The sequence below is a fragment of the Pelophylax lessonae genome (genome assembly GCF_965119305.1).
Source record: "Pelophylax lessonae genome assembly, chromosome: 2".
Taxonomy (NCBI): Eukaryota; Metazoa; Chordata; class Amphibia; order Anura; family Ranidae; genus Pelophylax; species Pelophylax lessonae.
In genome coordinates, this window is record NC_138769.1 from 383324782 (window position 1) to 383340346 (window position 15565).

General features: G+C 41.8%; 1 protein-coding gene across 1 annotated transcript in view; it reads right to left on the reverse strand.

Annotated features, from left to right (window-relative positions):
• Window positions 1-509: 509 nt before the first annotated feature.
• The window catches only part of MMP28 (matrix metallopeptidase 28), a 133834-nt gene continuing 118778 nt past the window's right edge, over window positions 510-15565 (reverse strand). Inside the window, exon 8 of the mRNA XM_082246699.1 lies at window positions 510-921. Within this exon, the coding sequence (XP_082102825.1) occupies window positions 548-921 (374 nt within the window). The 3' untranslated portion in view covers window positions 510-547. The remainder of the gene's footprint in view (window positions 922-15565) is intronic.

Here is a 15565-nt window from a genome sequence, read left to right on the forward strand (position 1 = left end):
CACACACAACTGCCCATTTCATGTTAGGAAGTTTCTCTTGTACTTCTTAAAGTAAGTGTGCTGCACAAAGTATGACTGGAAGTAATTTGTGGCTATTGTGAAATAGGAATATGATCTTAGATGATATGTCGTTGTAAAACATATTTTTTAAAATATATGCTAAAAGGGGGGATTGTGATATGAATTGTAACTGAAAATTTAAAGAGCTGAAAAAGATTGCTGCTCTGTGAAAAAGTATTAGAACCTACCCAAATAAATTATTAAATAAAATATGCCTTCATCACACATATTTTACCATTCCAGCTTCCACAAAAGATTATTGGGTTTTCTATTATTGATACTAGAAAAGATCATAGTGCTAGAAATTTCTCAGCATAGCATGTATACATTATTTGACACAAATTGTTGTGACACCTTATTAATATGTAGCATAAGCCTAAAAACATGATTCTAAAGACAGTGTTTTTTTTAATAAAGCTAAATAAAATATTCCATTTCAACTTCAAAAATTAAAATGATAATATTTAACTTTTATTGCAATCAAATCTCAAGAAGTTTGACATTTGAGCCAAGATAAGTCTTGCACCCACTTCCCAGAAGCAGTAACTTTCAGCGTGTCCTGGTCAAATATCCAGTATTTTTCACCTTTAAAAAAATAAACTGTGCCGTTTGGATGAGTCAGTGCTGCATTAGCATTGAGAGGAACACCTTTCCAGTCCTGTATGCTGCGTGGATAGTAAGGCTCCACCGTCATAGATTCCTCATTTATCACATAGTACTTTTCTCCTTTGAAAGTAATTAAATGCCCAAGTGGTGGAAAATATAAGGCTGTGTCAGGATGCCGCGGGAAACCATTTTCACTACACTTTTGAGGAAAACCAACCTCTAGTCTAGAACCTTTGTATCTCCAGCATCTCCCACCTGCAAAAATAAATTGTAAAATGAGAACAAAAAAATATGTTATACTCTACACAATACTGTTCCACTTACATACCTAAATTATTCATATATTAAAGGGATTTTGTCACAAAAAAACAAAATACATGTCTCAGAAGCCTTACATAGCAGAAGCAATGACCTAAACTCATAGGTTGCATACAGGCTCGTTCACATCCTCACATTAGAAAACTCATAGATGTTTATTGTGCTGCATTAAAATTTAATTTAACACAAGATTCAACACACTTTTTTATGTTCAGTCTGATTTTGTTAAATGATTTTTCACATAAAAGAACAAGGGAATTAACACAAAGTATAAATAAAAAGGAAAAATGGATAAACCATAAAAAATACAATAAAATTACAAAAGGAGATAAATAATCAAGCAAACATATGCGTACAATGTTTCTGAAAACACTAATTAACCTGCGCTAAGGACCAAAGGTGTCAACAAAAAGGGAACCTCTGTCAGTTCCTTTCCCAAAGGTGTGGGTGTAAATGGATTGTTTTAACAATCCATTAGTGCATATATGAATACTTAAATGAGAAGTGTGAATGTGTAATTTATTCAATATTAATAAATAAAGATGTATAAGTGCATGAACATGTGGTCAGCGCATCAGAAAAGCGTGAATCACACCCAGTAAATGGGTATGCAGTGAAATGTAGACCGTGCTCACATAAATTGATCAATGACAAACTCATAAACGTGCAAATTAGTGATTGTACCACAAAAAATTAGTCCACAGTGTCACAATAAATATTTAAAGTGCAAACGTGCTGAAACAATTGATAATCCTGAAGGGATTAAACTAAAAATAAATATGTGCAATATATGGGCATCAATAAATATACAAGTCTCTATTTAATGTGGACACAGTCCCAATCCATATGGTGTTCCTTGTGTGGGGTCACCCGTGCTCACACAGATCTTGTACAGCCTCCACCAGACACAGGAATTTCACCCAAACTTGTAACATAACTGTCAGCTTACCAGATTGACTTGACCCCTATATCAGGTGGTCAAATCAAGCCAAGGGAATGGAGGAAGATCTTCTTATGGCTATTCCTTGGGTACCCAAATGATTAAAGCTCAGCGATCAGGCAAACAATTTAGGTGCAGGAGAGACAATAGAAAGGATCCTCATAGTGTAGTAAATTTAGATTCCAACTTTATTTAGCATATTAGTAACTTACAATTGTGCAGGCAAAATCAGACCATTAATCCGTTACAGTAGCGGTATTCAGCAACCAGGGGACGCCGCTTCCGTGTTCCACCTGCGCTCCGGAAGCCGGAAGTGGCGTATGGCGATCTCACGTGCTGACGCGTTTCGTCAGCACGCAACTGACGTAATCAGGGGTCATCTCTGATGCCATCTCTGACCCCTGATTACGTCAGTTGCATGCTGACGAAACAACATATCCACAGTTGATCCAGAGGAAGGCAAACAACCCCAATAAAGCATGATACAATTTGCTCCAGCTGGGGACAAAATTCCTTCCTGATTCCCCAAAAGGCAATCAGATATTCCTTGGATCAACTTTTCCTATAAATGTTAGTATCCAGTTATATTATGTGTATCTAGGAAAGAATCCAGGCCTTTTAAAATATTCTTCTGAGCTGGCCAGAATCAGCTCTTGAGGGAGTCTATTCCACATTTTCACAGCTGTTACAGTGAAGAAGCCTTTCTTTATTTGGAGGTTACATTTATTTTCCTCCAGACATATAACTGCTACATGTCTTTGGTAAAAAAAAAAAAAAATCCCATTATCCCGTGTATAATTATTGGTTTGTGCAAAAGTTATAGCGTTTACAAACTATGGGATGTATACTGAAGCTATAGGTACAAATGCTGTACTGTAATGGCGGTGATCAGCAACTTATAGTGGGGCTGTGATAGCCTGGTGGGCAATCTGGTGCCAACAGACACTATCTAGGAAGGTTACTGACACTGACGTCGCCAGTGACAGTAATACTGTACACTGACACTGTACTAATATCACTGGCTGGGAAGGGATTAATATCTAGGAGCATTCAAGGGGTTTACTGCCTAACAATGTGTAATGTGTGCTGCTTTTACTTTCCTGTCTGTGTTTTTTCTCCTTGCTTTTCAGGGAAAAGAAACAATCAGATCACTGTTTCTATGCACTGAGAGTTGTGTGTTTATAAACACAGAACTGTGTATGTGATTGGACACAAAATCATAGGCTGAATTCAGCTGCCAAACTTGTGCTGCCAATCACAGCACAGGTCAGCAGGGAGCGCACAATTGCAAGCCGCCGAACCCAGACGAAAGGGCTGATGTACAGGTACATGATTGTGCCTGCACCTGCCACCTGCTCGCAGTATATTTACTATGAGCTATCGGCAGGTGATTAATTAAAAAAAATCAGCCCTTAGCTAGTAGGAAATTATTTTTAGCTTTCGTTGCTGGTATTTGCATCTCAAAACCTAGAACAGAAATACTAAGCATACTGTATATATCGCCCTCTTGTGGTCTGATGTATAGATCTTTCAAAAATATGTACTATAACTATCAAAAGTGTTTTACTGCGCTAAACCTTTTATCCAAACTTTAAGGCTGCCTTCACATCTAAGCGTTGCTTTTTTTACAGGCATTTTAGGTTGACAAGTGACCAATAAAAAAATAAATAAAAACGCCTGTAATCTGCCAAAAAAGAATGTAATTTTTTGAACGACGGGCGTTTTGCTTAAGGCGACAGAAAGCTCATATGTGAACAGGGGCCATTAAAATTAATGGGATTGGTCTTGTTGGGCGTATTTAGAGCTGAGGCTTGCAGAAAATTGCTCAAAATCACCTAGATGTGAACAGAGCCTAAATTATTGCATTTGTTAGGTTCAAAAGCCAGTATAAAGGAAAAAGTAGTGGTAAAAAAAAAAAGACACTTTACCAATTACTTTTGTGTATTAATTCCCCATTTTTTTTTTTAATGGAATTTTTATTATAGAAAAAGAATGTGAACTACAAAAAAAAAAAAAAAAAAAAAAACAACAACAACAACAAAAAAAACAGAAATAGGTCACACAGGGGAGACAAACATTAAAGGGTAACTCCACTTTTGTTGAAAAAAAAACACTCCCCTTTGGGTGATCTATGTACCTTACAAGGATTTTAACAAACGATGTTGCAGATTCCTACCTTTTGTTATTCTGAAGGAATTCCTATGTGTTTGTCTATGTCCATGGGGGAAAGTGAATCTAAAGGGAGTGGTTTCATAATTATCAACCAGCTGCTGCACCTGCAGAGCACTAATGAGGAAAGCTGCTGAGCTTGCTACCCTTTAGCCATGATTTCCTATTGGAAATATCTCATAAAAAAAATGATATTTTTGTTGCAGGGGATGCCTGATTTTCGACTTGTATCTTAGTGTAGACTTCTGGGAAAATCAGTGAGCCAATCACACAAGCAGGAAATGATGTTTCTGGGGTGTGTTCAGTACACCATCTGTGTACAAAACAGCTCTAGGTAGCCATATTGCGTTGCATTTTGCAGAAAATTACTGATCTGCAGATTGGAAAAGGAAAGGTCATTTTTAATATGATTTGTGTCGCAATTGTGTACGCTATATTATTTTTTCTTTAGTTGCAATTTTTTCCCCCACGAAAGTGGAGTTGCCCTTTAAGTTAACACAAAATGCAAAGAAGACTATAAAAATTATCATCATGTATAAAACAGTTAAAGAAAACTACTGTGGGTATTTAAACAAATCCTTGGATCTGTTCAGGTAAGTTGTCCATTCCAATTGCAGAGAGTACTCTCTTGGTTGATCTGCCTTGATGGATTACACGTAAGGTAAAGCATGAAAACTGACAGCATACAATAAACCTACTTTAAAGGAGAAGTGCAGCCAAAGCTATGTATCACAGGAGTGCAGTTTGTTTTGCACTCCTGTGACCTGTTTTCAGCAGGGAGCGGGCTGAAGTCCGCTCTCTGCTGACGTCACAGATGTCGGTCCAGGCACCGCGTCATCACGTCAATCAGCGGAGTTTGATTGCTCGATTCTCAGTGTAGAGGCGCCGGGGTACAGATGTAGCAACGGACCGATACTGCATCCAACTAGTTAAGTAAAATTGGGGAAAAACATCAAAAAAGCCATGCTTCTCTTCTAACCGCTTACCGACTGCCCGCCGCAGATTTACTGCATGCAGGCTGGCTCGGCTGCATGAACCGACATAGGGGTACATCAGCTCACTGGAGCGATCCTTGCAGCGGGGATGCCGATACACAGGACCAGAGGCACCCACAATCGCTCCCCGCTGAGAGAGAACACCAGTTGGCTGTTATAAACACAGCCGACTGTTCTCTTTGAAATGATCACAGGACGCCTATGATCCTCCTATATAGGAACACAGGCCTCTGTGATCATTTCACAAGCCCATCCCTCCACAGTTAGAAAACACTCCCCTAGGCTCACACTTAACCCTTTGATCACCCCTAGTTTAACCCCTTCCCTGCCAGTGTCATTATTACAGTAACAGTGCATATTTTTAGCACTGATTACTGTAGTGATATCACTGGTCCCCCCAAAAGTGTAAAAAATGTCAGTTAGGGGTCTGATCTGTCCGCAATGTCGCAGTCCTGCTAAAAATTGCTGATCGCCGCCATTACTAGTAGAAATAAATAAATAAAAATGACAAATCTTTCCCCTAGTTTGAAGATGCGATAACTTTGGCACAAACTAATCAAAATACGCTTATTGCGATTTTTTTTTTTACCAAAAATATGTAGCAGAATACAAATTGAAATAATAATTGTGATTAGAATCAGATTTCCATGCTTGCTCTAACTGATGAAGGATCTTGATGGATCCAAAACGTTATTTTTTGTTATTTTGATGTCTCCTTTGTGAGTATTTTACTCTCTTAATAAAAATACAAGGTGCTTTAAATTGGATCTATTTTGCAGAATACAAATTGGCCTAAAAGGCTGAAAAAATTGGATTTTAAAATTTTTGTTTGGGAATGTTATATAGCAGAATGTGAATAATATTTTTTTATTTTTTTTTTTCAAAATTGTTGCTCTTTTTTTGTTTATAGCGCAAAAAATAAAATCCGCACAGATGATCATATACCTAAAGAAAGCTTTGTTTGTGGGAAAAAAAGGACATCAATTTTATTTGGGTAAAGCGTTGCATGACCATGCAATTGTTGGTTAAAATAATAACGCAGTGCAGAATTGCAAAAAATGGCCTGGTCATTATAGGGGCAAATCCTTCTGGTCCAGAAGTAGTTAATGTAGGAGTGGAGAAAAAAAAATCAAAGTCTCACTCAGCAAGCCTTATAGCTATTACAATAAACACATGGCTTATTTATTTATTTTTTTCCCTACCACTGAAGTCATCTTGACATAAATAACGGTGTAGCGCTATTTTAATCACTCTTGGCGGCTACTGGGGTATGATGACGCCACCTGTGTAGTATTTAGGAGCAGAGTATATAATCTGTGTGATCAGGACAGGATTTATAGTAAGTGCCAGTGCCTCCACTCAATCAGGGCTTGTGATTAGCAAGTGAAATCCCAATTGAGAAAACATATCCATATAGACAGTAATCCACACAGCAGAGTGTTTAAATGTCCATGTATTGAAGAAATAACATTCAGTGAACCATACAGCATAAGATACTTTCCTCAGGAACATGAAATCATCAGCAGTGTCTCTGTGTGTCTCAGTGAGGGGATGTTACAGCACTTACAAGTCTGTTCTCCAGCAGGAACATGTCTGTCTCCTCATGTCTCTTTTCTTCACAGTCTTACCCATCATTCCTTGCTCTGCCCTTTTTGATGACCTCATCCTTCTTGCAGAGAGATAAAGAGCACACCGTTGCCATATTGAAAAAGGGCAAAACAAACACTGCATAACAGGAACACACACTTGAAAGATGGGCAAAGAAATTATCACATCACTACATTCTCCTCCTGCTGAAAATCCTTCCGACCCGGCAAGGATATACACATAAAATAACAACAAAAATTAACATCGTTGTCGCCTTCTGCAGACCACTTCTCCAGAAGCAATCTATTACAGAGCTAGCTGCAAAGAAAGTATGGTTAAAAACAAATAGGCATCATGCTAACCAGTCTAGAATGAGCTGCAATCATGTCCGTCAGAACATGAGGTTGTACATAGTTCTGCACAGCATAGCAGGGTCTTCCCAAAGTGTCATAAGTAAACACCGGTGGAGGACGTCGAACACGATCTCCTCTCCTCAACCCCTCAGGCATAAATCCAGAAAACTCTGGGACAGCATTAGTGGGAAAACTTGGTGCTCCAACTATGCCTGGAACTGTAGGCATAAAATTTTGGGCTGTTGGTTCAAAAGCCGGAGTAGCTGGGTTCAAACCTCCCCTCTGAGGAAGGCCCCCATCAATGCTAGGTGAAGGAACCTGTGCAGGAGACTCTGGTGGAGGTGTAAACCAGTCACTGTCATCACTCTGGTCTCCGCTGTTGCCACAAGGCACATCATTAGAATCTGTAGCAATGTCAGATTGTGGCTCCTCATCAACAGTTGCACTTTGTGGTACCGGAAGCAAATGATTCCTATGCCAGGCTTTGATCCGACCCTCAGGTCCTCGAATCCTGTATACTGGAATCCTAGGCAGTTTTTCCACAACTTCAAACAACTCATTTCTCCAGCGATCAGCTAACTTATGTTTGGCTGAGGGTCCCAAATTGCGGAGAAACACTTTATCACCAGGTTGTAAGTCTTTGTAACGAACTTTGGAATCAAAACGCCTTTTATTGGCAGCATTTAATTTCGCAGCATTTTCCTCAGCCATCTGATAGGCCTCTTTCAAACTCTGTTTAAGTCGTGCCACATACTGATAGTGATTTCTCTGTTCCACTCCATCAGTAGACACGCCCAACTGAATGTCAATAGGGAGACGGGCTTCTCTCCCAAACATAAGAAAATAAGGAGAAAAGCCAGTGGATTCATGTCTGGTGCAATTGTAGGCATGTACCATAGCTCCAACATGTCGGCTCCAGGTCTGCTTAGCACCATTAGGGAGAGTACCCAACATGTTCAACAAGGTACGATTGAAACGTTCAGGGAGAGCATCACCCTCTGGATGATAAGGGGTGGTGCGGCTCTTGTTGATGTTAAGCAATGTTAACAGCTCTTTAATTAGGCGACTTTCAAAGTCCCGCCCCTGGTCAGAGTGAAGTCGATTTGGCAATCCATAGTGAACAAAAAACTTCTCCCACAGCACTTTGGCTACAGTTACTGCTTTCTGATCTTTGGTGGGATAGGCTTGAGCATAGCGAGTATAGTGATCAGTCACAATCAAAATATTTCCCACACCACTGCTGTCATTGTCAATACACAAAAAGTCCATGCACACTAAATCCATGGGACCAGAACTTTTCAAGTGTTCCATAGGAGCAGCTCGAGTAGGCAGAGTTTTCCGTTGCAGACATCTCACACAACGGCGGCAATAGTCCACAACAGCTTCCCTCATTCGTGGCCAAAAGAATCGGTCTTGGATTAATCCATAGGTTTTTTCAACTCCTAGATGCCCATGTTGATCATGCAAACTTCTCATAACAGAGTTTCTATAGACTTGAGGCAGCACTAGCTGTCTCCTTCCAGGATGATCATGAAACAAATGTACCCTGTATAAAAGTCCATCAATTATTTTGAGCTTCTCCCATTCCTTAAAATAGTAGGTACTCTGCTCAGGTAGGTATTTTCTCATGTAGTTAGGATCTTTGCGGAAAACAGACTCTCTGACATGTCTGATTATTGGATCTCTTTTTTGTAGAAGGATCATGTCTTTCTTTTGCAGCTGGATGTTTTCTGGCACCCCTAAAGCAGTGGGGCAGCAATACATGTTTGGAATACACTCTTCACCAGCTCCCAGGGAATCAATAGCTCGTAGGTCAGAGAAAACAATATTGTCTCCTTGTACAGCAGCTGTAGCACAATAGGCAGCCACAATAGGCCCAGGTACTTCCTCCCAGTCACTTTCTTCCAAGTTCATGGGTAATCCAGGGCGCCTAGAAAGAGCATCAGCCCCAATATTCTTGGGACCAGGCTTGTACTTGAGAGTGAACTGATAATTAGACAAGGCAGCAAGCCACCTATGACCAGTGGCATCTAGCTTTGCTGTAGTCAAAACATAAGTCAGGGGGTTGTTGTCGGTTCTCACCTCAAACTGAGTTCCATACAAGTAATCATGCAGCTTTTCAACAATAGCCCACTTCAGGGCAAGAAATTCCAGTTTATGAACAGGATAATTCTTTTCTACTGGGCTTAGACTGCGACTTATATAAGCAACAGGCCTAAGTCCTCCTGGGTACTCTTGATGTAAGACTCCTCCCAATCCATCATAGCTGGCATCCACATGCAGAATGTATGGCTTTTGTGGGTCTGCATAAGCCAACACTGGTGCTTCTGTAAGACTTTTCTTAAGCTGTAGAAAAGCTTCCTCACAAGCAGAAGTCCATCTCTCACTGAAATGAGTTTTGCGGTTTGTGTCCATGCCAGGGGTTTCTTTGAGCAAGTCATTAAGAGGCCGAGCAGTCTTGGAATAGCCTCTAATGAATCGACGATAATAGCCACAAAATCCCAAGAAGGACCTCAGTTCTGTCAGATTTGTGGGACGGGGCCAGGTTACCACAGCCTCCACCTTAGCAGGATCAGTTGCTACCCCTTCTGCAGATACGATGTGACCCACAAAGTTTACTGAAGAACGAGCAAACTTACATTTGTCCAGTGAAAGTTTCAGACCTTCCTTCCTCAAACGATCTAGCACTTTAAACAGTCTTTGGTCATGCTCCTCCAGAGTGGAGCCAAAGACAATTATGTCATCAAGGTAGACGATACATTGAGTGGGACAAAGGTCTCCCAGGGTCCGATCCATTAGACGTTGAAAGGTTGCAGGTGCACCACTAATGCCCTGAGGCATGCGAACAAACTGGAAAAATCCCAGGGGGCAAATAAAAGCCGTCTTTTCTTGATCTTCCTCACTCATTGGGACCTGGTAATAACCAGATCTTAAGTCCATTACTGTGAACCATTTACTGCCTTGCAGGGCATCAAGAGCTTCCTCAATGCGAGGTAGCGTGTATTGATCTGGGACTGTTCGCCGATTTAGAGTCCTGTAGTCAACACATATTCGCACTCCACCATTTTTCTTTCTGACTACCACTATTGGGGATGCATACGGGCTTTTAGACTCAGCAATGATGTTTTCATCTTTCATTTTGTGCAAGCACTCTCGAACATCATCCAGATCTTTAAGAGGTATGCGCCTGGATCTTTCTCTAAATGGGGTGCTATCTGTTAGGCGAATACTGTGCTGAATACTCTTTGCACACCCAACATCCATGTCATCGGTAGAGAAAACATCATTGTATTCCATTAGCTGCTCTCCTAGTGCTTGTTGGTGCTCTGCAGGACTATCAGCATCATTCAAGTGAAAGTCTAATTTGGTTTCTTTCTCCTTGACTTTAGCAGTGTAGGAGCTAATGGTTTCCACTGGGTAACAATAGGCTACCTCTTTCCAGGCTGGTATTATAACTGGGTGTGTGGTAATGTTCCGAACAGTAACAACATCCATTCTTGGACATTTTACACGATAGTCTTTCCTTTCTGGTACTATCTCCCAGCCATTCTTTGCAGCCTCTTTTGTATCAGTCTCTAGCAAAAAGAAACTACCATTTGCACTTGGTGAGATTTCCACATAAACCCGCAACACTCTCACTCCCCCTGCTGGAAGCTCTATGGGACGCCATGGATTTCCCACACACCCTCCAGGAAGATCAGGAGCAAAAGTTTGGCAGATATTTTGAAGTTCTGGAGCAACAGGCAGTGAAGGTAGGGGAGTTCCCTGTTGAGGCTGAAGAAACCGTATGAAAGCAGCCTCAACAGCTTCAACATTGGAACCCACAATCATAGGAGCATACTCATTACCCCCAGGTGGAGGGCTCACATAAGCAATAACTTTAAGTGGGGGATCCTCCTCAGCTATCACGCCAGGAATGCGAAGCTCGACTTCTAGGCAACCATCCATAAAAACAGGATTTTCTCCCACACCATAAACAGGCAAAGTGTCCACAGGTTGCAAAGGGAGGTGGTTTAAGTGTTGCTGATAGAAGGGCCTGTATATGATTGTCAGCTGAGAACCAGTATCAAACAGAGCAGTAGTGGGTATATCATTAACAAACAAATTGAAAGTACATCTGCGGCCTACCCCAGGTAGCTTGGTAAACGTTTGTTTTCTTGATCTTCCATGTTTTCTTTGGTACATATGTCCAGCTTTACTGTGAATTTCAGAACTGTCAGCAAGCAGTGGACACTGACGAACTGTATGGCCTGCTTGTCCACAGCGGAAACATTTAATGTGGAAGAGAGGCTTATCACTGGAGGTTTTATCAGCAGATAGAGCTCTAGGCTGTGGGAGTCTACCCACTTCTTTGTTCTTAGCAACAGTCTCATTTGTGGGCTCCACCCCAGAATTCTGTTTAACTTTGCTCTTGGAAGGGGTACTAAAAATAATATAAGACTCCTGTCTCTTTACTTCAGTCATAATTTCAGTGAAAGTAAAGTTCCTCTCCCTCAAAACCACTCTTAGAACTGGTGATATTGGGTGATGCGGCAGTAGCCCCTTTATTATTTGAGCAGTCCTTAATCTGTCAACATCTGTAGGAGAGATGACCTTGTCAGTGAGCAACCTCCCCAGTAGTACTTCTAGTCTCCTCACAAACACAGAAACATCCTCTCCCTCTTTATGCTTTGTCTGTTTAAAATCAGCAAGCATCTGATCAGGGTCACGGTGCAGTCCATAAGCATCTGTCAAAATATCAATATATTCTTGAGCACTGGTACTCACATGAGTCTCCTTGTAAGCTCTGATGATAATGGATGCTGGTGGTCTTAAACTTTCCATGATGCGCTGTTTTTTCTTTTCCTCTGAGCAGGTCCATTCCTCTATCACTTGCTGTGCAAAATCTCTCCACACCTCAAAGCTTTCTTCTCCAACAGGGACAGGTAGCACTCCTGAAAAAGCCTTTAATTTGCGATAAGAATCAGCATGTAAATTCTGGGCAATGACTTCAGTGACTTTTAGCAACAGATGCTCAATATTTGTTTCCTGCTTAACAGCCGCAGCAGTCAGCTTTACAGTTTCTCCTGATGCAGCAGTTGTATTCAATGGTTCACACTTATCAGGCAGGGCTGGTAACTTCCGCCTTACTGGAGGTGAACTTACTGGAAATACTACAGCACAACCAATTTCTTCAGCCCCTTTCGGATATATACAAAAGGGCCCTTTAACTGGATTTAAATCCACCTCACTGAGACAGAGATAATGGGTATACAGTTCATAACTCTCATCTTCCTCTCTTTTATCCACAGGAGCGGCATACCGCAAGGTTTCATTTGCTTTTAGCGCCTCCTGCAGTTTGTGGATGCTCACACGGATAGGTACATATGAAATAGCAAATGTCCTTTTAGGTGGCAGTCCCTCTTCCAGGGCCCACTGCCTCACAGCTTCTGTAGATAACAATGACATGGTCGTTCCTTAATGTCCTGATCCAAGATTTGTATCTCAGCAGTGCCTCCAAATGTAGCGCTATTTTAATCACTCTTGGCGGCTACTGGGGTATGATGACGCCACCTGTGTAGTATTTAGGAGCAGAGTATATAATCTGTGTGATCAGGACAGGATTTATAGTAAGTGCCAGTGCCTCCACTCAATCAGGGCTTGTGATTAGCAAGTGAAATCCCAATTGAGAAAACATATCCATATAGACAGTAATCCACACAGCAGAGTGTTTAAATGTCCATGTATTGAAGAAATAACATTCAGTGAACCATACAGCATAAGATACTTTCCTCAGGAACATGAAATCATCAGCAGTGTCTCTGTGTGTCTCAGTGAGGGGATGTTACAGCACTTACAAGTCTGTTCTCCAGCAGGAACATGTCTGTCTCCTCATGTCTCTTTTCTTCACAGTCTTACCCATCATTCCTTGCTCTGCCCTTTTTGATGACCTCATCCTTCTTGCAGAGAGATAAAGAGCACACCGTTGCCATATTGAAAAAGGGCAAAACAAACACTGCATAACAGGAACACACACTTGAAAGATGGGCAAAGAAATTATCACATCACTACAACGGAACTGGAGAAAATCTACCTATTTGGCAGCTCAGTCGGCAGGCAGTAAGCAGCCTGGGTCCAAGAATTCAACAGCTGTGCTCATTTTTTGCTAGAGGCAAAACAGCCTGGTTATTAGTTCCTGGTGACTGCAACAAAGGCATCATTTTCTCAGGGCAAGTAGTGTTGCTAATTAGCTCTGGTTTCCTTGACATTTTAATGTTTTGCTCACTGTGTGACAGCACTCCTTGCACTGTGAGTGGCCAAAGTCTTTAAGGTATGGTGTAATGCCATGAAGAAATACTTGTGTTTGTTCAGGGTAAAGAGTGGGATTAGGAACACCGAGTCCATATCAACACTGCCTACCGTGCTGAGATCTGCTCCTGGAAATAAATGGCCCTGCCTTTGAATCCTGATCAAGTTCACGATAAACTCCTATATGAATGTTACATTCCAGGCCAATGCATCTATTAGCAAAGATCATCAGGATAGTTTCTTTGTATTATGCTTCACTTTCCCTTTCCTTACTGCTAAATCTTGGCTGTCTTTTCCTTCAAATGTAAGACTGGCGTCGCACCTATGTGTTGCGGTAATGTGCGTAACCATACACAATATGGTGCAATGTGGAGCCATTTATTAAGAATAGCCTTCCATGAATAAGTATGAATATGTACAGTAACCTGCTTTGTGGGATGCTGCAGGGCAGTTCCATCTTATGAACATTAAAGGGCCCCAGCAATGCAGTGCACTGGGGCCCCGCCTACACAATCACCCATGAAAATAAAAATGCAAATTATCGATAAGGCAATATTTTTTGGTACAGCAGTGCCAGGCTAATGCCAGCTTCAGAGTTGGGCAGCTGGGTCCGGTGAACACACACGGACGGGAGTCAGACTCGACTGTCCTGTGTGTGCCTGTTCCCGGGAGGCGGACAGGCACTGCTGCAGTTGTGGGCTCCCCCTCCATGGCCCAAGTGGCCTGACAGCAGCGCAGAGCGGACAGGTTCTTGCCACCTGCTAAGTTCGGTGGCGGGATGCACACGGGCATGGGGACCAATGCTTGGCTGGGTGGGGCCCCCCAGGCAAGTGGGGCGCCCGGGCAAATGTCCAGTGTGCCCATTCGGTAGGATGGCCCTGCTGCAGGGACATCTTTTGTCTGATGCCATATGTGGCACCCTATTTTAAATCAATGGACTGCCTTAAAGGGTAACTCCAGTTTTGTGGGGGGAAAAAAATAGCAAATAAAGAAAAAATAATATAGCGTATACAATTTCGACACAAGTCATATTGAAATTGAATGTTATTAAAAATGACCTTTTCAATCTGCAGCTCTGTAATGTTCTATAAAATGCAATGCAATATGGCTACCTGGAGGTGTTCTGTACACAGAATGTGTACTGACCACACCACGGAAACATAATTTCCTGCTTGTGTGATTGGCTCACTGATTATCCCAGAATTCTACCTCAATAAATGTCATATCAAGCATCCCCTTCAACAAAAATGTCATTTTTGGTGCGATACTCACAATAGGAAATCATGGCTAAAGGGATGCAGGCCAAGCAGCTTTCCTCATTAGTGCCCTGCATGTGCACAGCTGATTGATAATTATGAAACCGCTCCCATTAGATTCACTTTCCCATATGGACAGAGACAAATACACAGGGGTTTCTTCAGAATAAAAAAAAGGCAGGAGTCTGCAACAAAATAGATTCCGTCAAATAAATGAGTCCAGTCTTTAAAGCAGAACTTCATTCCCTACATGTGGTTCTCCTCCCTTTTTTTCAGTTCAGCTCACCCTTCTGCCTCCATTTTCACCTAAGTTAGAAAAGACATGTCCTGGTCTTGCAGACTCCTGGATATCTCGGTCACATATCTCCAGAGGCTGCAGAAGTATAGACGCACAGCTAGGGAGCAGACCTGGAGGCGCATCATTGGAATATGCTGCAAGAACCCGGGAAGACAGTGGCTCCTGATGACATAATAAGGGAAGATGTCGGAAAGGGTACTTAGCCCTTAGCAGCTGATCTCAGCGTAATATACTGAGCAGGTAAGTATGTTTTCAGAAAACAACCCTGTGTAGTCAGGAGCTTGGTTAAAGACAGAGAGCAGTTTAGGGCATTGGGCTGCAGTGATCTCTGTGCTCCCAATAAACTTTACCAGAATGGGTTAACACTACCTCACCTTCATCCACCAGGGGGAGCTGACAAGCAGAAGGAGTTCAAGGTACTTGAAGGTTGGCAGCACTGAATCATGGTAGCTGTAGGGCAGGGGAAGGATCATGCTATAGGAGTCAATAGACTGTAGAACTAAAATTTCCACTGGCAGCCATATAGAAAGAGAGTGCATTTTCAGAGGCTGAATACTGGGGAATTTACTCTTTGCTGTGTGGAGACCGAGGTGTGCACATTGCTGCTCTTGTGTTCACATCAATGTCATACAAGCCTGCAGCCTTGTGCTGAGGTCTGGAGTAATTCCAGGCAGATCAAGAAATTAGCTGACATC